The 27,923-nt window shown below is 33.1% G+C and overlaps 1 protein-coding gene across 1 annotated transcript in view; it reads right to left on the reverse strand.

Annotated features, from left to right (window-relative positions):
• GBE1 (1,4-alpha-glucan branching enzyme 1) overlaps window positions 1-27,923 on the reverse strand; it is a 262,701-nt gene that overhangs the window by 70,727 nt on the left and 164,051 nt on the right. Inside the window, exons 8-11 of the mRNA XM_081076639.1 lie at window positions 14,257-14,372; window positions 11,978-12,105; window positions 5,312-5,410; window positions 151-261 (exon numbers count right to left, since the gene is read on the reverse strand). Coding sequence (XP_080932765.1) covers window positions 151-261; window positions 5,312-5,410; window positions 11,978-12,105; window positions 14,257-14,372 — 454 coding nt within the window. The remainder of the gene's footprint in view (window positions 1-150; window positions 262-5,311; window positions 5,411-11,977; window positions 12,106-14,256; window positions 14,373-27,923) is intronic.

Here is a 27,923-nt window from a genome sequence, read left to right on the forward strand (position 1 = left end):
ATAAGTTATATTAATTGTATGAGACTATAGACATTTGTTTTTACATATGTAAATAAATAGAAGCCTGTGGGAAAGTGGGAGAGAGACAGAGAGAGAGAGAGGAGAGAAAGAGAGAAAGAGACAAATATGCAATTATAAACATTCATTTACCTGGTCATGGCTCTCTGCATAAGCAATGCACTTTTCAAGGTAGCGTCTGTTTGTGAGTGTGTACACTATATTGCCCATATTCCAATCTTCATCTCTATACTCTTTCAGTAGCTAGATGAGAGGAAGAAAATAATTTGCATAAATAACTGTTTTCACATTAAATCCCAACCTGAAGGTATACACCCTATCGATATAAATTATATGACACGCAGATACGAGCACACCCACATAGCAAAGATATCTTTGTTTAACCTTTTACTGAAATCATAGCTTTTAAGCAGACTGCCCAAGTAACGGTGTTCTGATAGTTTGATCATTGCACTTGAGGATTTTTGCAAGCTTTATTTCCCCTGTAACAAAAACTGCCTCTTGATTAATAACTACAGAAAAGTGTTGTTCAATATAATTCTGTAACTTTTACAAGGCAGAGATATACTGGCTATATTTTTAGGTTGGATTAAAAAAAAGTAGCAGGGATAGTACTGTGGTCCACTCTTTAAAAACGATAATGAAAAAACAACTATTATTTCAAAGTTCAAAGACTATTATGAAAAATAATTGTCATTTGAACACACAACACATTTTTGTCTCCACTTCATTTGCCAGTCAGTCTTCAATCTGGCTTCTGCCCCCGCTAACATCTCTTCAAAGCAAGTGACCTTGCCAAGATTTCAGATGACCTTGCTCTTTCTTAGGCAAATACTAGCTGTATGTGTTGACAAGGTGACCCCTCTCCTCCCCCTAAAATGTTTTCCTTCTTAGTCTACCACTGTGCAACTCCTGATTGTTTTGTTGTGTTTTCCCACCACTCGAGGCATTCTGCAAAGTCTCTTCCGCAGCCTATACTATAAAAGCTGCTGCTCCTCAAAGTTATGTCCTCAAAAGAGCCCCTTCTCATTTACTCAACACATGCTGTCTCTGAGGGCTCATTTGTCTGTTCAAAGTGTCAACTGAACTCTATGATAGGCAAAATTCAAGGCTGCCCTCCACAGCCTCATAGTCACCTCTTTGAGTAAGCCTTTACCTAGAGTGTGGGTGAAACCTCTGAATACGATGGATGTCCTCTGAAGAAACCATGAGATAATAACTGAATGATGTTTTAAGTTGCTAAGATTGTGGTAATTTGTTAAGCAGCAATAGAAATGCAGACTTTGGTACCCAAAATCGGGTTCAGGTCTGCTGGTATCTTCCTTTGTTGACTTCTTTTTCCCCCTATGGAATTCAGATGTGCTTAGCCATCCCCCATAATGGCTTGTGAGTCACCGAGCACCAAAGGGCAGAATGTTAGGGAAATAATGACTACCCACAGACATTCACATCCAAATGCTCAGAATCTGTGAATATCAATGTAGCTACAGGGATTTTTCTGAAAAAAGAGACAGGAATTGTCAGAGTAAGAGAGAGATCTGAAGATGCTACCTTGCTGGCTTTGAAGATGAAAGAAGGAGCCATGATCAAAAAATGTAGGTGGTTTTTAGAAGCTAGAAAAGGCAAGGAAGCCAGAGCCTATAGAAGGAATGTAGCCTTACCAATGCCGTGAATTTAGCCTAGTAAGACTCATTTCAGATTTGTGACCCACGGAATGGTAAGAACTGTGCGATAGTAAACTTGTGTTTATACATCACTAAGTTTCTGGTAATTAGATACAGTAATAATTTGAAACTAATGTATAGATCTACACAGATATGTCCAATTCATTTTTGACAAATGTACAAAACAACTCAACGGAAGGTGGAGAGACTTTTTAACAAATCATGCTGGAAGAGTTGGACATCACAGTCAAAAAGAAAAAAAGGCCTTGATTAAATCTTACACATTGTACAAAAATTAACTCAAAATGTATCATGGAGTTAGAAATATAAAAGTAAAACTATAAAATGTTTAATAGAAAAACATAGGAAAGTCAAACAATTCCTGGATTTGACACCAAAAGAGAGATCTCTAAATGAAAAAAAACAAACAAACAAAGATAAACGGGCCTTCATCAAATTTAAAATAAACAAAGAACTTTTGCTCTGTGAAAGCCCAAAGGAAGAGCATAAAAAGACAAGAGACTGGGGGAAAATATTTGTCAACCACGTGTCCAATAAAACAGCTGAATATAGAATATATAAAAAAACTCTCAAAATTTCACAGTAAAAAATTGATCCAATTAGAAAATGGTCAAGCAACAAGAACAGATATTTCACCAAAGAGGATTCATAGAAAGCAAATAAGCACATGAAAAGATGTTCACCATCATAAGCCATTAAGGAAATGCAAATTAAAACCACAGTGAGATGTCACGACACACCTATTAAAATGACTAAAGTAAAAATAAGTGACAATACCAAGTGCTATTGTACGAGGATGTACAGAAACTATATCTCTCCAATGTTGCTGGTGACAATATAAAATGGTACAGCTACTCCAAATTGTGTGGCAGTTTCTTAAAAAAATAATCCAACTACTATTATTATCCAGTAATTGCACTTTTGGGCATTTATCCTGGAGTAATAAAAGTAAATGAGCATTTATCCTAAAGTATTAGTTATGGTTATAGAAAAACCTGTACACAAAAGTTTATAGCAGCTTTATGTATAATACCCCAAATCTAGAAATAATCAGATGTCTTTTAATGGGCAAATGATTAAGCAAAGTGTGGAACATCCATACAATGGAATACTATTCACTGGTGATACATGCAATGACCTGAATAGAATTCCAGAGAATTTTGGTGAGTAAAATATAACAATCCAGAAAAGTTACATACTGTGTGATTCCATTTATATAACATTCTTGAAATGACAAAATTATAGAAATGGAGATCAGATTAGTGGTTGCCACAGGTTAAGCAGCCACGAGGGTATCCAGGTGTGGCTATAAAGGCAGCGTGACCTGTGTGGTGATGGAAGCGTTTTGAATCTTGACCATATCATGTCAGTATCCTGGTTGTAATATTGTAATATTGTACCAAAGCTTTGCAAGATGTTACCATTGGGGAGATACTAGTGAAGAGGACATCAGATCTCACTGAATTATTTCTTAAATGGCATGTGAATCTACAATTTTCTCAACATAAGACTAAATATTTATGTATAATAAAAAATTCTAGGTGCACAATAAATATTGAGTGGAATCAATGAATAAAGAAATGAATTAAATACTTATATCAACTTTACATGAACATTATTAGATAATAAAAATGATCAACTACAATTAAAGGACATACAGCAAATTTGGCATATTTTAGATAGGCAAATATTTGTTCAGCAAATAATTAAACTAATATGATATTCCAAACTACTGATTTTGAAAGCATACAAGTACAAAATAATTTGCTTGTGAACAACACAAACATAAATGGAATCTAGAATTCTAATCTAACCCATACCCTATGGGTCGATATGAATTAATACCATATATATTCTGAGTAGAGTTGTCATTTGCATTAATACTTTTGTTTGTTTTATTGACTATTGAGGGAATGACAGTCATTTATGCAATTATTTTTTAAATTCACAACTTACAAAAGTAGGGAGGAAAAATCTCTGAGTTGTTTTTTTTTAATTTGACTTTAACTCTGGTTTTATTAACTAAAGTGCAAAAATATGCACTTTATATAAATATGCATAAAAAATATTTTCATGATGCAAAAATATTTTTAAATAATTACATAACAGAAAAGATGGCATCTGCCTTCAGATAATTTACAATCTAAGAAGACAGCATAGTCATATCCTAAACATAGGAAAAGACGATACATTTTTCACTTGTATGATGTACTGCCCAGTACAGTACCTGGAGCACACAAAGTACTAAAATGTGTAGTAAGTTAAACATTAATAAAGAAAAAGAAATTACCTCCATCATTTATACAGAAAAGAAAAAAAAAATCCCACTGTGAGGTATTATCAACTTGGAAACATTCTAGGTTGATGTGTACCTTGAAGTATTCTCGAATCTGTGCAAAGACTGGTGAAGGTTTCTCAATGGGAGGTTAAAAAAGTAAGATATGGGACTTGTTAGGGAAAAAAATCTATGTGAAAGATAAGAAATTGTAAGTGATGGTTGGTACATAAAGAACATTAAACCAAGGTGAGAAATTTGAAGACCACAGCATTTTTCTTAAAAAGAACAAATATAAAGCAACTTTCCAAGGTATTTAAGCTGAAACACTCATGTTTTTGATTTCTAACCGTCTTTATAAAACACTTGTTTTTTGACTGGACAATGTTTGACGAGTCATTATAAATGGAGAATCAGAAGCTGTGCTGGTAGAGGTTTAGTGTCACAGTTGTGCACTGCACAAACCTACCTGGAGGTACAGGAAAGACTGTTAAGAGGTGATTGCAGTAACCACTTCCTTCAGAGCAGGCTCTAGGGTTTTTCTATGCAAAGTTACACCCTTCCAGTATCTCATGGCATCAGGTCACGTCTGTACTAAAGGGCTCATCAGAAAGCTGTGATTATTTGATATATATCTGACTCCTTACACATATTCAGCCTCAGCTTATGGAGTTGGCCACTCAGAAATGTTCTACATCAAATCTAAGTCTGCATAACAACTTTAGTCCTGTAAGCAAACATTAAATGATATGAAATACGATCCACACTACTTGAACTGCTATTAAATTTAATAGCATTGTATCAGAAATGAAGTGTAAGGTGTTACATATAATTATTAATTCTTAGCGCTTGACACAGGGTGAGGACTTTTAAATGCTGAATGAAGGAGTGGACGGATCCAAATATGTTGAGGGAAGACCATACTATGAAGCAAGTACTGGGAATTAAGGAATGAATTCTACATTAATTGATGATCTGCAGGGAGAAATGGATGCATTGATGAAGTTATAATGTGTTTTAAATATAGAGCACTGAAGTTTCATATATTTGCATTGATAATGTAAAATTCCATTTACAGAGCTAAAATTATATTAATCATATGTTCCCATTGCCTGAATAGTGCAACTGTGAATACTTTAAATTAGAACTTTTAGAAGTTTGAAAAGCACCTTATGAAAAAGCACAAGAATCAATACACTTATGGGAGAATTTAGTACTTCAATAATTATACCTGTGACTAATCATCACAACTAAGAAATAAATCAAATAAATAATAACTAAACCAACATAATACATAGTCAGGAAAAAAAAAATAATTTACAGGAACTCTTACCTGGATCCATTTATCTGGAATTGCCATGGCTAATCGATAGTCAAAGCCACACCCTCCCTGGGAAATTGGACAACACAGAGCTGGCATTCCTGATACATCCTAAAACAAAAGACATCAGCATTATCAGTTCACACTGCTCAAATTTTTACTAAGTATTCTTCTGCCAGTAACATTGAGGCTAGTAAATAGAAACAATAAAGAGCAGCATGAATTTTTGGAGTGTTTTGGTAACATATGATAAAAATGTAATAACATATCTCATTTCCCAAATAATGTGTAATGCTCTTCACTGCAGGACAATATAGATCTCCTGAGACTATATTTTTCTTTTCCTTGGTGTCATAGAAAACACAAAATAATAGAATTATTATTGATAAAACATACGAGGTGTGACAATTAAGTTTGTGAACTTGTTGCAATGATGTTGCTAACCTTTTTTGACATCAGAGACATTTTTCATTATGAATTTGTACCAACTGGACAAACAGTTAACCAACTTTACTATTTGGAAGTGCTGAAAAGGCTGTGTGAAAAAGTTAGACGACCTGAACTTCTTGTCAACAATTCATGGCTCTCACGACAATGCACCAGCTCACACGGCACTGTCTGTGAGGGAGTTTATAGCCAGTAACAAATAACTGTATTGGAACACCTTCCCTACTCACCTGATCTGGCCCCCAATGACTTCTTTCTTTACCCGAAGATAAAGGAAATATTGAAAAAAAGATATTTTGATGACATTCAGGACATCAAGTGTAATATGACAACAACTGATGGCCATTCCAGAAAAAGAGTTCCAAAATTGCTTTGAAGGGTGGACTAGGCACTGCGTCAGTGCATAGCTTCCCAAGGGGATTACTTCGAAGGTGACCATAGTGATTTTCAACAATGAGGTATGTAGCACTTTTTCTAGGATGAGTTCGTGAACTTAATTGTCAGACGTCGTAGTTTCTTAGATTGATTTTTGAGCTACACTGTGAACTTTTTTTATTGATTACTACTTTCATGAGACACATGTAGCATTATCTGTTATCCTTGTTCTCTCCATATATAGCCCTGACATGGAGTGTATTTTGTGAGCACTTAGCTCACTTAGCTCATTTCTGATGAAACAGAAAGTAGAATTAGTATATTAAGAGTGAAGTAATTAGATGGCTTTCAGAGAAATTGAAGAAGACACAAATAAATGAAAGTATATACGGTACTTTCTATAGCAATCTATAGATTCAATGCAAGCCCTATCAAAATGCCAATGGTATTTTCCTCAGAACAAGACCAAATAACCTATAATTTACATGGAACCACAAAAGACCCCGAATAGCCACAGCAATATTGAGAAAGAAGAACAAAGTTTGAGGAATCACACTAACTGATATCAAACTACACTACAAAGCTATAATAATTAAAATGGCACAATAGTGGCATTAAAAACAGACACATAGATTAATGGAACAAAATAGAGAGCCTGGAAATAAACCCACAGCTATATAGTTATTTAATCTATGACAAGGAGACAAGAATATACAACGGGGTAAAGACAGTCTATTCAATAAATAGGGTTAGGAAAACTGGACAGATACATGTGAAAAAAATGAAACTGGACTACCTCCTTACACTTTACGTAAGAATTAACTCAAAATGGATTAAAGTTTTAAATGTAAGCCCTGAAATCATAAAACTCCTAGAAGAAAACATAGGCAGTAAGCTGTGAAGTTGCTCTTAGTAATATCGTTTCTGATCTACCTCCTCAGGCAAGGGAAACAAAAGAAAAAATAAACAAATGGAACTATATCAAACTAAAAAGATTTGCACAGAAAAGGAAACCATCAACAAAATGAAAAGACAGCCTACGGAATGGGAGAAGATATTTGTCAATGATACATTTGATAAGGGGTTAATATCCAAAGTTTATAAAGAACTCATACAAACCAACACCGAAAAGAAAAACAACCCAATTAAAAACTGGGCAGAGGACATGAAGAGACATTTCTCTAAAGAGGACATACAGATGGCCATTAGACATATGACAAGATGCTCAACATCACTAATAATGGGAGAAATGCAAATTAAAAGCACAATGACATATCATCTCATACTTGTCAGAATGGCCATCATCAATAAATCAACAAACAAGTATTGGTGAGGCTGTGGAGAAAAGGGAACGCTGGTACAGTATTGGTGGTATTGCAGATTGGTGCAGCCATTATGGAGCATCCTCCAAAAATTAAAAATAGAACTACTTTATGATTCAGCAATTCCATTCTGGGTATTAATCCGAAGAAATCCAAAGCACTAATTTTTGTTAAAAGAGATATGCACGCTTATGTTCACTGCAGCACTACTAACAATAGCCAAGATACAGAAGCAATCCCAGTGCCCAACGATATATGACTGGATAAAGAAGATGAGGTACATACATACAGTGGAGTGTTACTTTGCCCTAAGTGTGAAATCTTACCAGTTGTGACAATATGAATGGACCTAGGCATTATAGTAAGTGAAATAAGTCAGAAATACCATCTGATCTCACTTATATGAAATCTAAAGAACAAAATAAACACACAAACAAAACAGAGGCAGATTAATAGATATAGAGAATAAACCGATGGTTGCCAGAATGGAGGTGGGTTAGGGTGAAAAAAGTAAAGGGATTAAGAAATACAAATTGGTGGTTACGAAATAGTCATGGTGATATAGTGTACAGCATAGAGAATATAGTCAATAATGTTGCACACTTATGTATAGTGCCAGGTGGGTACTAGACTAAGTGAGGGGGTCACTCCATAAATTATATGGATGTCTGAGCACTATGCCATACACCTGAATATAATATAAAATAACACTAAATGTCAACTATAACTGAAAAAATAAGTAAATAAACTTTTTAAAAAGATGGCTTTCAATATAGTCGGTTACATTTGGACTCTGAGGTTATCTAGTGGATTTTCACTCAGAAGATAGAGAAACCGAGGCTTATGGAGACGAAGGGAACTCTAGATACATGCTTCTCAATGGTAGAGCCAGGACTCAGATGTCAGGTCTTTCAACAGTGTCTTTATACTTTGTCATGCCCCCACCAGATTACTGATAATCAAATAAATAAATAAACAGATAAGTGAGTAAATAAATAAATGGTAATAAGGACCCAGATGTAACAAAATATATTATAACCAGGGCAAAATATGAGCCAAGTACCAGCAATTCTAACACCACAGTATCTTCCAAATAAATCATTTTCCTTTACTCTATTACAGCCGCTATCTTATGTAAACTTAATTACTGCTTGCTTAGACCACTATGTGTCTAAATGGAATTCACCATCTCCAATTTCTCTGCCCACTAACTGCTGCCAAATTAACATCTTACGAGACAGTCTGTGCCTATTACTGCCCATCAATAGCATTCAATAGCCAACAATCAAAAACTCAGTCTTCAGCTTAAGATTCAGCATACATTAAGAATTGCTGATATACTTTACTATTTGATTATCTGCTTCCTCATTCATTGTCAGAATGCAAGATCCATGGTGCAGAAGTTTTGTTGCTGTTACTGTTAACTAATATTTGCCAAGTAGCTAGAATAGTAGAACACTACTTGGCATTAAGCAAGCACTCAGTAAATATTTTCTGAGTGCACGAATGAAGGTGCTGTTAGGATTCAAACATAAATAAGACATACTATCTGACCTTCAAGAATTCATAAACTAGGGCCTAAATGCACATATACACTTATTATCATGAAGTGACCTGGTGATATCTTATGATAATTGTCTCCGAAGTACACAGAAAATGCACTGAAGAGACCTACATCTTTCTAACATTGTTTTGTACTAGCTCATGTCAAATACTGAATACTTCATCCACTTTTCCCTGTGCTTCTCACAAACTTTTCTACTTGTATCATTGCCCAAAGTCTCCTTAGATTATTATCCTTACTTCCTATAAAAGACTACCATATACTATGAGCTCTCTAAGGTTTAACTCAAATGCTGCTTCTTCCACAACACAATCCCCAAACTCTTCCCACAGAAAAGCTGGAATAAAGAAATATATGACTTCTATGGATCCCCAAATAATCTACTAATAGTTTTCTTGTGGGTGAGAGTTATAGGTAAATACAGTACATGATGGAATACATCCATAAGAAAATAAAATATGTGTCAATTATATCTTATTTCTACATAGTACTTTATAGTTTATAAAATTGAAAATAATGAAAGATGAATGGTTAACAGAAAATGAGCCATTTTAAAAGATGTCATATTTATCAAAATATGCTACATTTTCACAGATATGATAAGTATGTAGTTCAATTCCTTATAAACATGGCTGAATATGTAAAATATCAGGCACCTATGTTAGGCACTGGAATTACAGACACAATGCCTTCCTGCAAGAGTTTTCATAAGATTGGTATTAAAGATCAAGGTAATTTTTCTCAAGAAAACATAAAGGTACATTTTCTATTTGGTCTAAAGATAGTTTTAAGTAATAGTTTGATAGAAAATAGAGCCTGCTAAACAAACAGACAAACAAACAAAAACATCAACAACAAAAACTATTTGGACACCAGTTGGTCTTGACTCTTAAATCTGATTCCTGGGAAGTTCTTCCAATTATGCATATGAGATATTTGTAGCTTTCTTTTGAAAGTGGAAAGTTAATGACTGTTTAAAATATTAAAAGAAAAAATGGTAAACATAAAGATCACTAAAATAAATCTATTTTAAACATGAAAAGGTTGATACCTACCAAGATAGCATATTAAAATAATCATGTGTCTCAAATAAAGTTTAAATAGTTTTCATTCTTTAATATCTAAAGAGCAGTTACGACTATTTCAAAGAGGGGAAAAACCTTAATTTAAAAATATTTTAAATCAATATAGGAAATATACCCATTTGGAGTTGTAGATATAATCTGGAAAAAAGTTTGAATTTTAGTAATTGTCATTATAATAAATTGCAATATCTACAGTAGGACTTTATGCAAAATTATGTTACTTATTCGTTACACCACATTCCTTTCTTTAAAAAAAGTTCCTGAGGATCAATTCCACATTATAAGAGACTCTGACTAGACAGAAAAGTGATGTATTGAAATTGAAGTAGTTTTCAATTTAAGTAGAATAAAATGAAGACACATCTTGTTTAAAAAAAAAATCTAAAACCAAGTTATATAAAGTAGGCTAAAGTCTCAAAGTTTCATTGGTGGAAAAACTGATAATCAGAAAAGGGCTCCCTAGATAATGAAACTATTTTACTGGAAATGAACAAAAAGATCAATGTAACAATTTTAAATTTCATGTATTAAGCATTGCTTCTTTTTTTTTCAGTACTCACTTTTGATTTGTGCTATTTGCTTATAGTAATGTGTCATATGTAATATCTGTGCTTTGAATTGCCATAAATATAATTGACAAAATATTTAAATTTTTGATGTTTCACAGATAAAATTGAAATATATAAAAGACAAAATAAAAGTTTAAAACACACTCGGATTGATGTTAAAAGATATTCAGCACATAAAGTATTAACACAAGTATTAGCAAGATTCATAAGCTATGACAAAATGTAGATAGGTAAAGAGTGGGAAACAATACTGGGTACCAAAATGGTATTATGATTGTTTAGTTTTTTTATATTAGAATTTTATATTAGAATTTATTCCATGAATTTCGGATCCATTGTTTTATTCCTAGAAGACACTTAGAAGGAAAAAGCCTAAAGAGAGTAACTGTTCTCTATCCACAGATAAACTAGGAAATCATACCACCTAGTTGGAGATTTGGGGTTCTAAGAAACAATGGATGAAAAAAGGCTATACAAATAATAGACACTACAAGAATGAGACAGTCACTATTTCATTTCATCCCAATGAACTAAATGATATCAAAAGAAAGGCCAATAATGTGAATATGCAACTTAACTCTGACTCTTAACAAGAGTCCTATTATTTTTACATGCTTTAACATACTGAATTCAATATTAATACTAATTCCTAGTCAGAGGACTCAGAAAACCAGAGGGATTTTAGTTCTAAATCAAAATTAGCATAAGCATTTAACAAACTTCTTAATTTATCACATTTATCACCAAGAGGGGAATTGTCAATTATGCATATACCAAATTATATCATTACAGTGCAGCTTTGGGACAGTTAATCATGAACCTTCAGTAATCATGAATAACTAGTGAACATTTGGCAATCGGAGAACAGCAACATAAACAAGAAAGGTAATCACATCTGAAGAAGAGAGGCTTCAGAGAAGCTTGCAGGCAGAGATCCATGCCATCTCCAATGATTCAACAAGAAAAGAAAAATATATAAATAAATAGAAGCACATGGATAGTTGATTCTTTTCTCTGCTCAAGGTCTCATGGCACAAGGATCTGTCCACTGATGAGGATATGTTACTTTCTAAACACCGGCATTTTCTTTTTTAACAGAGAAATGACAAGTAATTAGTGTACACTACCTCCTCATAGGAAAACAGTGAATTCTTAACAATGTGCCTCCCATACAAGGTAGCTGTACTGAAGTCAAGATACAATTTTAGTGACGGAAATATTGACAACATGAGATTAATTATTCAAATACTATATGCTGACAAAATGTTCTATACTAAAGGGGGTCAGAGAGTCGGTAGAGATCATTATGGCTTTACCTCCGCTATGGTTATTGAATCCGGATACAATGTGTGAGCCAAATGATTTGCCAACATGAGATAAACTAAGGCATCTTCATCTACTTGTAGTCCAAAATATTCATGGTAACCACCTGAGAAACCTTGACCTAGAGAAAAGGAAAACAATAGGGATGCATTATGTTAGCATGCAAGTCTTAACTCTGCAGAGAGGACCCCACCAGTTTGTTGATATCAGTTTTGTTACCATAGCAAAGTGGAATGAGCCTGAATACCACGTAACATCATCAGCAGCAAATACATAATCTAACTTAGAAAAGTCCATATCAACATTCAGAGTAAAGACCACCCTGCAATTCACTTTTTGTTTTACAAAAGCAAAGAAACAAAACCACTTTGATTTAAAAATTTTAATTTTAACTGAATTTTAAAGCAGAAAAATAAATGATATCAAAAGAAATTCTAAAATTCAACTTTCAGATACAGCTTTTAGATACATGTCAGGAGATGTTAATGTTAGCTAGCTTCTATTCGACCCCTCTGAAGTAAAGCAAGTATGAAAAATATCACAAAATTGATGTTCATATTATTTTAAATATGTGCTTCAATTTATGCAAAATGGATTTCCTATAACAATATAATAGTTTAACATTCTTCAACATCCTTCAACCGCCTCTTCCCCCAACATATACTGAGGTTATACCATTTACTTTCTATTTCTTCAGTTGTGCTCTTATTTAATTAAATCAAATTAGTGCTGAACATCTGCCTTTTTCCACCATTTCCCTATATATAAGTTCTTTATTATTTGACTCACGTTTTTCAGTTTGCTGAATTTCATCACTGAAGGATATTTCCAAGTATAATTATGGAAGTTACATTCCATAATTATTATTATTCTGAAGTTTTAGTTTTAAGATATTTAAAATTTATACCTCAATGGTTATTCAGCTATCAATTTCTTCATCAATTTCTTGGACACATTTTCCTTCCCTAAGAATTCTGTAGACATAACTGTTAGGAACAAAATAGTAGGAATCCAGCCATTCTTTTTTTCATCCATGCAGGTAATTGATTTTTATTTCTAGTTGTCATATAATGAATTTCTCTGTTACTGAATTTTATAAATTAAACACTCTCTGTCTTAATGTTAATTATTTAATCTCATTTTTATTTTTTGTTTTTTTGCTATGTGTTCTTTTGCAATAGTTTCAGTTTTGTTTGGGTGTTTTATTTTTTTCCTCATCACAAAGTGGGTAAACGTTAATTAAATCAGAATGTTTTTCTTTAACATTTCTTGGGCTGCTTGCTCATACAAAGCATGTCCTATATGTATGGATTTCAGTTCATTTCCCCAACTCAATAATTTCTTGGAAAATACCTAGTCCTCAGCAGAGGGAGATTCTGCAAGAGCATGAGATGTTTTATCCTAGGAGAGGATCTTTCTTGAATTTTGCCGTGCTTGCCTTTTTCATCCCCTAACTAAACTTCTCTCACAACTGGAGGATGTTAATGAAACCTGTCATGTTTCATAGACCGAACTTCATTCCCAGGAACATTGCATGAGGACATCTCCATGATTATGCCACATGATTTGCAGATAGCAGCATACTTTAACGTAGCTTCTTTTCCTGGTAGCCACTTTTCAAGATTTACAATCTAAAGTCCCTTTTTTTGGATTGGTTGTTGCTGGTAAATATTTGGCCATTAAAATAAAATTATTGTTTGCCATGGTATATACTGATTAGGAGTCTATGATCCCACTTCTTCATACAATGTTTAAATTGAAGATCTTTGATTAATATTTTTAATTACAAATTATTAAACAATTTAATTTTAACTGAGTATATCTGTACTTAAAACATGCATGTTTTCTTCAATGTTTAATATGCAGGAACCCACACGTTCCCACAAATATTATTATTTATTATTTTTGTTATTTATTTTTCATCGAAAATGCTGTCATGTTCACATCTTGAGGGTGCTGGAATAAATGGTTTCCTTAGAAAACATTTTTAGAAGAAAGCTACATATTAAAAATGGCATATTATTAAGTAAATATATTTAAAAGAAAATCACTACCTTTTATTTACTTATAAAATGTAATTACATCCAACCTCTTGCCAAAAAGTGATCAGACGTTACTAGAGAAAAGATACACATGGAACAGATAAAAATCAAGCCAACAGTAATAGTCACTGTAGCTTCTGCCACTGAACCCCAAACCTGATTGTAATTTGCCAATAAAAACAATCACAAAATCATTAGTTATGTCTGTACTACGTAGATCAGTTACGTACCAATTCCATGGTGATGATAGAGCATGGATGTAACACCATCAAAACGAAATCCATCGAAGCCATATTCTTCCAGCCACCATCTGATGTTTGACAACAGGAATCTTAGAACTTCCCAGCTAAAATATTAGAGAAATACATATTTAAGCACAACGGCATGTGGTGTTTTCCTTAATTTTTACATATCATTTGCTAAGAGTATTTATTAAAATATCTCTATCTCAGGAATCATGATGTTCAAAGCGATACAGAAAAATCTGAAAACTACTAAGATTGCTCTCATTTGCTTGATGAAACTCCTTCGAAAAGGAAAAGACTCATTAAAATCACTTAATATCTAAGAAAAACTGAGAAAAACGTGTGTAAGTCAGGTCCAAAGTAGTGACTCTGCCGTGTTCAATGTTATGTCATCAGCAACCATACAGTGATAACCACATAGCAGTGCTTAAAAAGAACGAAAAGAAAACAAAACTGCTACTTATCTCAAAATTTTTCAACAAGATTTTTCATGTAATATAACCATAATTACATAGTTTCTGCTTTTAGAAAACATAATTGCACTATCAGTAGAAAAACTACCTTGAATGTCTATCTGCTTAAAATATTTCCCCATTCTATAATTTCAAACATACAATTCAGAATAAAAATTTAAAGGAAAAGAAAAACTTAAAATTAACCACATGATAAGCAATATTATATTTACTAAACTATTGCCTTGTGGGGGTAAAAAAAGATCTAATTACTAAAAAACACATGTTTAATAAAGTAAAATGTTTTACAAGTTAAAGAGTCCTAGAGCTATAAAAACAAGAAGGGAAAAAAAAAAAAGATAGAACTGTTATAACTCAATTAAAAACGCTGCATGAGACAAGCCTATTTCGGACAATTGAAAAGAGGGCATCATCAATTAGTATTTTCTTTAGTCGCACAGTTATGGTTGAGTTCTCTATCTTATTACAACTGTGGTTTTAAGACTTTAAAACCTCATTTAGTTTAATGACAAAGCAGTAATAGTGTATGCAAATCTTTAACACAGTTGAATTTATATATTTTTTAAACCTTCCATATATTAAAGAACAATCTGACATAAGTGGAGATTAAGTCGTCACAATCAATTCTGGAATTGCAAATCTAAACTTTGGGGAAAGATGAGTGCTGTCAGTAATTAACAGCTTTAAATAAGTTACTTTAAGTTTTAAAAACAAAATAAAAGTTAAAAATAACAAACAAACAAAAAAACAGAAATCCAAACAATCTAGTAGATACGGAAGGAAGCAAGAAAGGAAGTGCCAGATTGTTAGATCCAAGCCATGATGGAAGTAGAATTTCTCAAGTTTCTATCACTGCATATTCATTTAAGGTTTAAGGAAAAAAAATCTGTTTAACAAAAATAAATAGGTAAAACCAAAGAGGTATTCTACAACTGAACAAGATCAAAAGAATTCTGTTTTGTACAGGAATTTCTAGTAATGAATTTTTTTTAAATGAATTTTTTTTTTAGAGCAATTTTCGGTTTACAACAAAATTGAAATGAAGCATATCTATACATTTAACAAGGTGGCTATATGACTATTTCAGAAAGAAGACATGAAATTGGCGTATCAATAATCCTCGGTAAACCATTTTTTGAAAAGGCCATATGTTTCTAATCTGGTCATATAACAAGTAATGTATATTTTACTTCTAAAAAGTAAATTGAAAGACATGTTTAGCCAAAAATACCATAGATTTGGAACCGAACCTGTTTAAATACTCAGTATCTTAGGTAGATATATGAAGATATTAATATGTAAATCAATATATAGATCGCAAACTGTGCCTGTACCAGATCTGATGCACACCGTTTAGTTTGCAGAGTACTTTCAATTTTTCAGAAGTAATGTAGATGAAACATGATTTTTTTTTACTTTTTCCACTCCTCATTTTCTTATACCAACTCTATTTTCTCATTTATATCGCTGGCTTGTACTTGTGGGCATTTGCCGTCAGTTTCTAACATTAAATATCATGGACTGAATGTTTTGCAGATAGACATAGGTTCAAGTGTAAAACCTGTATCCTAATATCTACAAACATAAAAGGAAACAAACAAAGAGCGAGCTAACGATATGGGAATTTAATAAAAACCAGAAAAGGAGAATGATGTGAATTTAGTAACTTAAAAGAAAACATTGCCCAGTATTACATAGTTGATTAAGGGCAGAATTACTAAATGTTCTACTGATTCCTGCTACTACAATATTTACTTTCTTCTTGACCTAAAGGAGTAATAAGCTGCTTTACCATATTAAAAGAAAAAGACATATTCAGCTGTAATTACATGAGTAGACAGATTCTTGGCTTGGGTGAACGGAAAAAAAATTTCCTATGATACTCAGAAACAAAATAATCATGGCAATGGAGCAACTAATTAAATAGTTCTGAGGGGTTAAAAAATACTGAATTATATTCTTTAGACATCTATAATGCTTTTAACCTGAAACACTGTTGTTTAGACACTGTTGTTAAATAATCCAAAAAAAAAAGTCACAAGACTAAATTGATAGGAATAAGTCAAACTTGTAGTGCTTTCAAAATTATTTATTTTATTATATTTTATGCATTATTAGTGAGACATAACATAGAAGTGTCTATAGAGACGGAACAGAGATATACAATATTAAAATAGGAGCAAACTATCTAAAACAAAAACAGTTAAGAAACAAAATGTAGAAAGTTTTATTTTTTTAAAAAAAATTTAAAGAAATACATACATTCAGGAAAACTAAAATCATATCTAAAATTTTAAAGTTAGTAGCAGACCAAATGGAAAGCAAAAGTTAAAATGTTTATTCTCTGCATATATTTTCTGATACTAGATTACTAAGCGGACTTACGTTAACAAAAACACTAGTTTTATAAATGTAACACTGCAACATTTTATAAATAATTAGCCTTCGTTTAAGAAAAAAAAATGAACTACTAGAGCAGGAAAAAGGGGGAAAGACAGACTCATAAATCTGTTCCCAGTATTTCTGTGGTCCAAATTTTGTACGGCTTATCTTAGCATGATAAATCTAGACAGAATAATACATTCTCTGTAAACTCGGTGTCCCAATGAAACTAATTTTAAAACACAGATTGCTTGTAATTAGAACATAAAATCAGGGCTTTAGAAACCCAGGAGGACTGAGGTCTGGGTCTATAAAATAACCAGAGCATACACATAAGTACTTGCATGAACACAATCCAGAACTCAAAGTTGAAAAATAGTCGGTCACTGAGCATTTATAGTGTCAATGGAATGAAGATGCAGTTTTCTTTCTTCTTTTTCTTATAGTAGGTAAGCATCTGATGTAATATAGACCATATATTTCATTATTATATAAAAATATGTATCCCAGATCACTTAAATTACAATAGGAGAGCTGGGCCAGGGCTCCTCCAGAGGACTTCCAGGTTCAGTGATTTGCTAGGAAGAGTCACAGGACTGAGCAATAGCTGTGCTCATGGTTGATTTATTAAAGCAAAAGGATGAAAAGCAAAGTCAGCAAAGGGAGAAACGCATGGGGCAAAGTGAGGAGGAGTGCAGGCATATCCTTCCAAGTGTCCTCTACTGACAGAGTCACACTTAATTCCTCCAGCAGCCAATTGTCACAACGCTTACAAAATGTCCACCAGGGAAACTCATTAGAGACTCAGTTTTCAGCCAACACCCGTCAAAATCTAGCCTCCCAGAAGTAAAGTGGGACTTCAGCAGAAGACACATTGTTTCTATGAAGAATTCAGGCACAGTCAGCCACTGTTTCCAGTTCTGGGAATGGTGAGAACCCTCCAGAAATCCAAGTTCCCAGCTGCTAGCCAAGGACCAACCTTGCAAGCAGGCATTTCTAAGGACAGCAGTCTTACTTGTGCTATGTTACACAAAAGCAGAGCCTAACATTTCTTATATAATTATAAAATACTATAGGTTCCTGGATAAAAAAGCTTCTTCTCATTATCTCAAAGGAACTCATACCCCAAAAGCAAGTGAAAGTATCTTAAACATACATTAAAAATCAAAATACTTGGGGACCTCTGGCTGAAGTACTCTGTTTTGCACTCTACCTTGCAGCAGTCACATGCATAATAAAATCATTAAGCTTTTACATAAATGAACTAGTTCACTGAATCTAAGACTTGCCTTTTAAACAGAACACTAGAACAAGCTTAAAGGAATATCTATCATTGAAAATACATATTTCTGAAAGATGTCTATTACTACTACTACCATGATGTTCAAATTTGGTACTCATAAATTCCATTTTTCTTCTTTTTTGGGGGGATGGGGATGAGAAGAAGAGTAATTATGTATTTCAAATTATGACAGAATTAGAAATATTACTCAAAATGCTCTGTAGTCATGAAAGAATTGAATCACCTCAACTGAATGGTTTGCCTTGAGTCAAAGTATGAAAATGTCTGGCAAAGGGTACAATAAAAAAGGCAATTTACTTTTTCTACCTCAAAATGTCATCAAACAGTCCATGACAGAGTTGATATAGCTAGCTGATTAGAGTCCCATAAAAACATAAAGCAGAATTTAAGTTTTACTTCGGTGTGTTCCAGCAGACAAGGTGGGATTTTGATTTTAAGATTACTCCATTGACACAAAGCTTTCAAAGCCTATCCTTAGAAACCACAGGTCAGCCTAGTTTCCAAACAATTGGAGGAGTTAGATGTCACCTTTTAGAAGGTGATGCCAAAAATACATAAATTAATGGCAAGCATGAATATGTATGAGAAGTAATCTGTTTTAGTTATCAGCATTATCGTAAACTAATTAACAAATAAGTTAGAAGCTAATATTATGTCTGTACTGCCTACAGTAGATTGATCAGCTTACTCATACGTTTTATGAAGCGAAAGCAAAATCCCTAAAATCCAGAAAAAAATAATGAAATGCAACTGACTTCCTGTGAATCATAAGCCACTAAAAATATTTAATTCACAGGTGTCTGATATAAAAACCGAATACATCGATGACTAATATATACATTTCAGGATTTCTGGCAATCAAAATAATCAGGATTCTAATTGGTTTAGATGTCTGAAGTATTCAACCTGCAATCAAGTAATGAGGATTTATTAAGGAAATTTTGTCACACAGATAATTCTAGTGGTAAGGTTTTCAGGATATATCTCTAAAATCAAAAACTATTGATCGTCTCACATTTTGCCAATGAACTTTATACCAAAACAAAACATAGTCAAATTTTCTCAGCAAGAAAGTATAATCAGATACAACAATATTTATTAAATGAAGTTAGATTTTTGTAATTCAAACTAATGTATTTATTGGTGTTCCTTAATAACTCCTGGGATTTTCAAAATAAGCAACTTAGTCTACTACATAGTACTAAATCTACTAATATTGTATAGTAATATATAGGGGACATTAGTAAACAGTGGCCATAAAAATATGAAGAAAAATTACATATTCCTCTTAACTGTTCGACAGTTTGTTGTTGTTGTTGTTTGTTTTTTGTTGTTTTTGCTGTTGTTTTTTTAAATTATTTAATAATTTAAATACTAAAAATATTTAATAATCGACCAAATTCTTGGTCAATCTAAAACAACTAACAACCCAATCAATCTGATAATGATTACCTGATTAAGAAATTAATAAATTTTCATATAATTCATTTTTAAATTGGTTCAGATTCCTCTGCTTTCTTACAAAGATGGTTATCATAGGTGTTTTTCCAAAGTATTAATTCTTATAAAATATACGTCTTTTCCAAAGTAGAGAACCCCAAAACACTGAGCAGCCCACAGACCAGAAAGCAGAAAGCCAAGGTAGGTCTTGTCCTATAATGAAACACAGGCGAGGTGTTATGTAAAATTTTTACATATCTCATCTGAACGAGGCATTGTTCTTCTAGAATGAATCACTATAGGTTAGCTAATTACATAAACATACATACTGACATAGGTATATAGATACACACATATTCAAGTTTTCAAACAAGATAACAAATCCTACCTTATCTATAAAATGAAATTACTGCTCCAAATCAAAACTGACAGACATCTCAAAATAATAATACAAGCACATTTAATTATAATAGTGATTAAGAATACAAGGGAAATATGGTAGTATGACACTGTATTGAGACCTGTTAATCTAGTCTAGGGAAGTGAAGCTCTGCTTCTCAGAAAGTGATATTGAAAGTCAAGGTCTGTACAATGTATTGCACACTGTATCACCCATTCAAATTCATGGGAAATCACTTTATTTAGTTCAGAAAAGCTACCAATCCATGTCTGACAAGGATGTCAAGAAAACTATATTCTAGCCAATTTTGCAAAAATTGGTATAAACACAAAACCTCTCTGAACCTTAGTGTGCTCGTTTTTGAAAAGAGGATGCTAAATTATTGTTCTTCTAATTTCTTAAATTGTTTTATTAAAATGAATGATTTAATCAAGATAAAAAATTTTCTAAGTTTCAGGACACAGACTCAATAACTTGAATCATTTCACTATATGCAAACATAATCCAGCCCTAACAGTTTATCACATCACATACTCTCTTTTAGGAAATAATGGAATTTCAGATAACCTGGAAAAATAAACATGCACACTCAAAAACCAACCATAAGCCTGCTCCCGCAAAAAAAAAAAAAAAAAAAAAAAAAAAAAAAAGAAAAAAAAGGAAAAATTCAAATCTAAGAACTACTTGTCATTCATCTCCTAATTCAAACTCTACCCATTATTCAAATCCCAGAATATGCAATCACACAAACTTCCTGGCAATTCTTATATCAGCGCTATATGGAATACAACAGAATATTAAATCTGGTCTTACCAGCTTAACCATAAATATCTGTGGTAGGAACCATGTCCTATACCTTTTTTAAAATTAATTTTAAACAAATCGACCTGAACTGAATTAATAAGGTACCTAGAAAGCTAAGGAACTCAAATAATAATAACATTTATTTTTCAAACCCAACATTAACTCTGAAGCAGTTAAAAAACAAATTAAATATATATTACTTAAGAAATCCCATTTTCGGAGTCATTGAAATAGGAAATGGAAATTAAAAACAATAAAACTCTTTACTTCACTGGAATAAATGCGTCTTAAACAATGATTGTGATATTCTGGACAGCTACAAAAGTGCCTCTGTAATTAGTATGAGGTAGGCTTTTAGAAAAGGTTCTTTTCATGAAGAAAACTAAATAAGAAATCATTTAGTTGGAACACTCAAATGAAAGATTATCTTCTTCCTTTTCCCTCACAGTCTACAATCCCTGTTTAGGGACATTTTATAACATGTTTACCACTATAAAAAGTCATTAAATTCTTCACTAACCATATTTCCTTATAAATACATGACATTGCTTATTAGAAGTCAAAACACCCGAGGGCATTCATGCAAACATATGCCCCAATTTTTTTAAAAAGTTGTGTGTCCTGCCTCTAGTTAGACTAAATTCAGATTGGCCTGTATGTATAGCTTACATTGGAATAAAAATGCTTATGATTAAATATTGAAAATTTCCCCAAAAGTTATATAAATCTCTGGTGATGACAACAAAAGGAAGAAACCACAAAAACATCAGTATCCTTAAGGAACCATCAGCTCCTTTTTGTTTGCTCCAGTTATAAATTTTGCATTTGCACATTGCTGCCTAGATTTTCAAAGGGTTCTGCAATGATTAATTTAACAATCTACCCATATTGCTGTAATATAGCCAAGAACTTTTACATATATAATTTATAATATCCATGCTAAAGACAGATTAGTAGGCAAAATAGAACTTCCAACATCCAGGAGTGTTATTAATGCAGAAATATGCAAGTGTCATCAAAATATGACTACTTTAAAAACCAGACTACTTGAGCCTGGGTGTTTTACCCCCCAAAATACACATAAGCAATGGTGCCTCTCTTCATGAGAGTCAATTTGACTTGATGATTTGGAAGAGAACAAATTAATTTTTAAAATTCTAATAATTGCAAATACATACTGAATGCTTACCTGGAATTCCAACAGCCCTCAGAAATATGCACTATAGTAAGGTTCAGCAAACTTTTTTTTTAAGCCAGATATAAACATTTTAGGCCTTGGCCAATGTCAAAATGACTCACCTCTGTGACCTTGGGTGAAAAAGGTCACAGGCAATATGGAAAGGAATGGGCATGGCTACATTTCAATAAAACTTTATTTACCAAAACAGGCAGCAGATTTGAATAGACTGGGCCATGGTTTGCTGATTCCCACAATTAAAATTCACATTTTACCAGTGTTAGTTTGTAACTTCCATGGCTATACACAGCTGACCAGTGATGAAGTCAGAATTTGAAATCTGGTCTCTCATTGTGGGATCAAGCATATCTGCTTCTTGATAGCAATTTAAAGAGCTACTTAAAATGAAAATAAATACAAATACCCTCTAAAGCGCAAACTGACATGTTTGTAAAAGATAAAACAATAGACAAAATGGAACCGCATTTGCCTGGATGCAGGCCTGGGGAATAAAAGCTTATGCTTAAGCTTGAGGAGAATTTAGCCTGTGCTTATACAAAATGAGCTTTTTAAAAAAAGATACAAAATTGTTTTAAAGTTTCCTGGCATGTTTTAGGATTATTTTCACACATAATGACAAAGGATAAATTGCTAAAGCCACCCACCTAGAATTTCATATATAATATATACAAGTCTGTTGACCGTGCCCAGACACTCTGCAAATGTACAGAGTGCAGCCAGGAGAAAAATCGTGACCTATCAGCCCCAAATCCTGCCCAGTCACAGTGACCCGGCTCTATTTCACTTGCAATAAAATGCAGTCTACAGTTCTGGTTACAAAGTCTGATATGATCCGCCACCAGTTTAATATTATGACTTTCTCCTCTCCATGAAGCAGCAGCTATTGTAGCCTTCTTTCGGTTCTTCAAGCACAATCAAGCTCATCTCAGCCACAGGGGGACTTCATACCTCTGTCTGGAATTCTCTGGCCCAGCTCCAATGTCAAGCACATTTCATTCAAATATGATATCTGACAAGCCTTCTCTGGACACCCTGTTACTCTATCAACCACCTCATCCTCATTTATATTTTGTTTCCCACTTAAGTGATACTGTGATCTTTTTACTGGCTTAATATTTCTTTAATTTTTTCTCTTTTATTTTCTACATAGCAATTACACATGTAACAGAACACAACAGTGTTACACATGTAACACTATGTAGCAGGTTTTTTACCCCATTTATTATTACTGTATTTTGCCATGCATAATGTGCTCCTATGTAGAATGTGCTCCCATGTCTTCGGCCCAAACTTTCAGGGGAAATAATCTTTCATTTTAATTTTTTAATTCAATTTTTTATTTGTTTATATTTAGGTACACTTGTTTTTTGTATTATAAAGAATTTTAGCTATTTATCTATTTTTACACTTTTAACTCTAAGAATAAATAAAAGAATTAAAAACATTTATATAGATTTGGAATTAGTACTACTCAGGTATAATGTGCATCCTTATTTTTCCCTCACAAATTTGGGCAAAACAGTACATGTTATATACATGGCAAAATATGGTAATTTTTTCCAAGATAAGAAATCTATGTCTCTGAGTGATAGGTGTAATGTTTGTTTTGTGGCTGCTGTATCCACTGGCCTAGCCAACTACCTGGCACTTAGAAGCCACATAGTAAATCAATATAAAATGAAAGAATAAATGAGACATAGGAGCAAAAGCCCGGGCTTAGATATCAGGCCTCTCAGTCTATTATTCTGCATATTACACCTCCTGGCCCGTCCAGGTTATTTAATTTATTTTGGGAAACCATGCACAGATAAGGGACGGGGGGAAGCATTTAGGCCTCCCAGAAATTAAAAAAGGCATTTAAAATTAGGGTCTTATAAGTTTATTCAAAAGAGAAAAAGCTTTTTTAAGAGTTTCCCTGGATAGCTGTCGCTGTCTAAAAGGGAGAGAAAAAGTGCTGTTTGCCTCTGCATAAAAGGCTGACATTTTTCTTTTTTAAATTTGGTAATGCATACAGCTGATTTATTCATTTTGTCATTTTATTTAAATTAATTTTTATGTATTTTTACCTTTAATTTATTTTTCATGTTATCTTGTTTATATCATTTTAGTTGTCAAAATGTTAGTCCAATTTAAAAATCATCTTATTTATTTTGAATTGCTCTTAATCAAAAAAGTCACCTATTATGCAACTGACAACCATTTATTTTCACTTAACCCTTTCTATTTAAATTTCTCAAAACTTCAGCTTTGTTTTAAATCATTCAACTTTTATGTTAGACTTTGTTATCATTTCTTACTGTTATTTTTGTATTTGTTACCATTTTTAATTTATTGTAGGACAGCCTAGAGAGTATAGAAAAACAGAGATCAAATATAAGAAGAAACTGTATCTTATTACATGTTAGAAGCCTGCTCATCTAAGATTAGCTTCGTATTGGCTCCTCAGTCCCTTAGAAGTAACTCTGCTACTTTTACCAAAACTATTTCTTGTTGCTAAAGATCACTACATTCTTGAATAGGATACTTCTTGAATATCATCATGCCACTACTCGTATAACCACAAATGGGGTGGGTTCTGGATCAGGGGTCAGCTTTCTCATGCCAAACTATTTATTTCCTCTGAGAATCTGCAACCTAAACCCTATGGTCTCCTCCTCTCTAATGACTGGTAATGGACAATGACACATAACAGTACCTTTGTACAATATGGAAGGAAAGTAAGGGGATACACTATCTACAGTGTTTCCCCGAAAATAAGACCTAGCCAGACAATCAGCTCTAATGCATCTTTTGGAGGAAAAATTAATATAATACCTAGTCTTATTTTACTATAACATAAGACTGGGTCTTATATAACTGTTGCTCCAAAAGACTCATTAAAGCTGATAGTCCGGCTAGGTCTTATTTTCGGGGAAATAGGGTGGTTAAATATGCTGTGCTTCTTCCACTGAAAACTGTTGAGACATATTTTATTTAAGAAATAGAAATTCTGAATGTCGCTCTTTTGATTAATTCAGGCATTGAGGAAAGCGGCTTACTTGGGCTAATCTTTCTCCCTTTCAGAAATGCCCTCCTACACTACATTTTCAATATCTTTTCCAACCTGCACTGAAGGTCACTGAATAGGTTCGTGATATTTGCTTTTTCACTGGCATGTAGAACTGTCACAGTGAACAGTTTCAACCACATTATTCAGTGACCCAATGAGCAACAGAGGATGACGGTGAGTCACAATATATTTGTTAACTCCTGAACATGATTCCCTCTCCTTTTTGGCTGCTGGCAGTTTGCAGGCTGGGGAGATAAGGAAATAACAGAAAATTACCCTTTACTGAGAATCTAAAATTGGTCCAATGCTTTATTCATATAAATCGTATTTAATTGTCTCAGTATACTTATAGTGGGGGTTATCAGCCCTACTAATGGGGCACACTACAGACAAGGAAACTGAATTACAGATGAGGAAACTGAAACGAGAGATGTTAACTGATTTTCCAAAATCATCTGGACAAATAAGTAAAGGATTAGAACACTGGTACAGAGTTGTCTAACTTCCCAACCTCTAAAACACTATTCAAGGCCAAAAGCTTTAAAGTGAGATTCTATTCTTGGACACAGCAAATATACCAATGATTGAGCCCATACATTCACGATTTCCAAATTATTTTCTCACATGTCACAGGAAGCTCACAGAACTTGTAGCAATGTGCCATTTCACCAGCCCCCTAAACTTATCTTTCCTACAGCCCTCTCACTCACAAATGCTTTCTTTTAATTTATTACCATCATAATGTATTTCATTGTTCATACTGTTGATTGCTAATGGTCAATCCTACTTTGGAAAGAATTATGATATTATACTATTTTAATGCAAATGTTAGAAATTTGTAAACATATTAATTGCTCCAAACAGAGCCCTCAAAGAGCTCAAATTTGGCACTGACTTGTCACTAACATAAAAATGTGATTCAAATCCATTCAGTTACATGAGGGATAAATGAAAGGAAAAAAAGAAGAATGGTGTAAAAATATCAATAAAGATATAAATGTGAGTAGAGAATAAAATAGGTACATGAACAAGTGGAAAGGACAAGAAAATAATGGTTATATACAAAAATTAGTATTGTTCTGAAGTATAAATTTTGATCACAATTTCTGATTTTTTCCCAACTATTATGATGTCCCATGTTACATATCTGGCCTACAGGTTCAAAATCTGTCTTCTCTTCTACCAGAGCAACAGCAGTACTAAGCCTGCAAGTCTGTACATGATGTTGCCACATCTCTCCATCATCATACAAGATGCAATTCCTTGACCTTTGATATAGCATGTTAATTAAAAAATAATTTCAAAGATCCTTTGTTTTATAAATGCTTGTTAGTCTTTGGTAATAATTTATTTTATACAAAGAATGTCTCTTTTAAAGATGAAAGAGAGGAATATCTAGTTGAAGACAAATGCATTTTTGTGAATGAAATATTTGTCGTGGTTATAGATAAAACGCCCACATTTGTTTCTCATTAATTCATAAACACTTCATAACAAAGGACCTCTTTGAAGGTTTATGATCTTATTAAAACAAGACAGAAAAAATTATTTTGATAAACTGGGGTGGCCTATATATTTCTACGGTGGCTTTTAAGAGACAAAAATTGGAAAGTGGCCCTGCAATCTCTGAAGAGCTGTCATGAGAATGGCTGGCTGAAGGAAAATACGATAGCTCTCTGATACTGCAAGGCTCATTGATAACACCTGTGATTGCAGGACGTTCTTCCTGAAAAGAAACCCACCACTTTCCCCTTCAATGGGGACCACTATGCTCCACTGTGGGTCAGAGGTGACCAAGGTGTTTTCAAGTTCAAGCTTATCATTCTGAAGAGCTGGACTGTGAACACTGACAAGTTCCCAATTTAGTCTGCTAAGAACATGAAAGTTGTCTGCTTTCCCTCCTTTAACATATACTTTCACTCACTAAGTATAGTGGATTTAATCTAGTGACCTTATTTCGAAATTGATTTAAATTTAAATAATTGATTTTAAGATTTTGACTGGACATACACTGAAGCTTTTTTTTTTTTTAAAGCAATCTTTACAATACATTTGAAGGAGATTAAATGAGGTTAAAAAAATTGTCACTAAAGAGTGATTTTTTTTCCATGTTACATAGTATACAAATCATTTAGGAGTCTAGAAGACAGAAACAGAACCAAATCTTAACAGCTACAAGTATTTTGACGCAATTGCACTTTTGAGGTATAAAATAAATAGCAAACAACAGGACATAATGTTTCACTATACTGGGCAATGGCTAAGAAATGTCTGACTAAATTATAATATGACATAGTCAGAACCCATCTGGTTTATTACATTCAGTTCAGAATTCCACATTTAAGAGAGACAGAGGCAAATTCAAGTTTGCTAATAAATAAGAATTCAAAACCATGTAACGCAATAGGAAAAAACAATTGGGGAAAACTGGAAATACACACTCTGAAAAGAAAAAACAGCCCCAGAGTATAATACTCAAAGGCATACTATATGGAAAAAGTGATTGGATCTGTTTTGTGAGCTTCCGTGGGTTACATATTGGTAGACAGATTTTTAACTCAATATAAAAATAAACATAAAGAATTTTCTAATGGAGAGACCTG

The sequence above is a fragment of the Rhinolophus hipposideros genome, assembly GCF_964194185.1.
Source record: "Rhinolophus hipposideros genome assembly, chromosome: 2".
NCBI classification, from domain to species: domain Eukaryota; kingdom Metazoa; phylum Chordata; class Mammalia; order Chiroptera; family Rhinolophidae; genus Rhinolophus; species Rhinolophus hipposideros.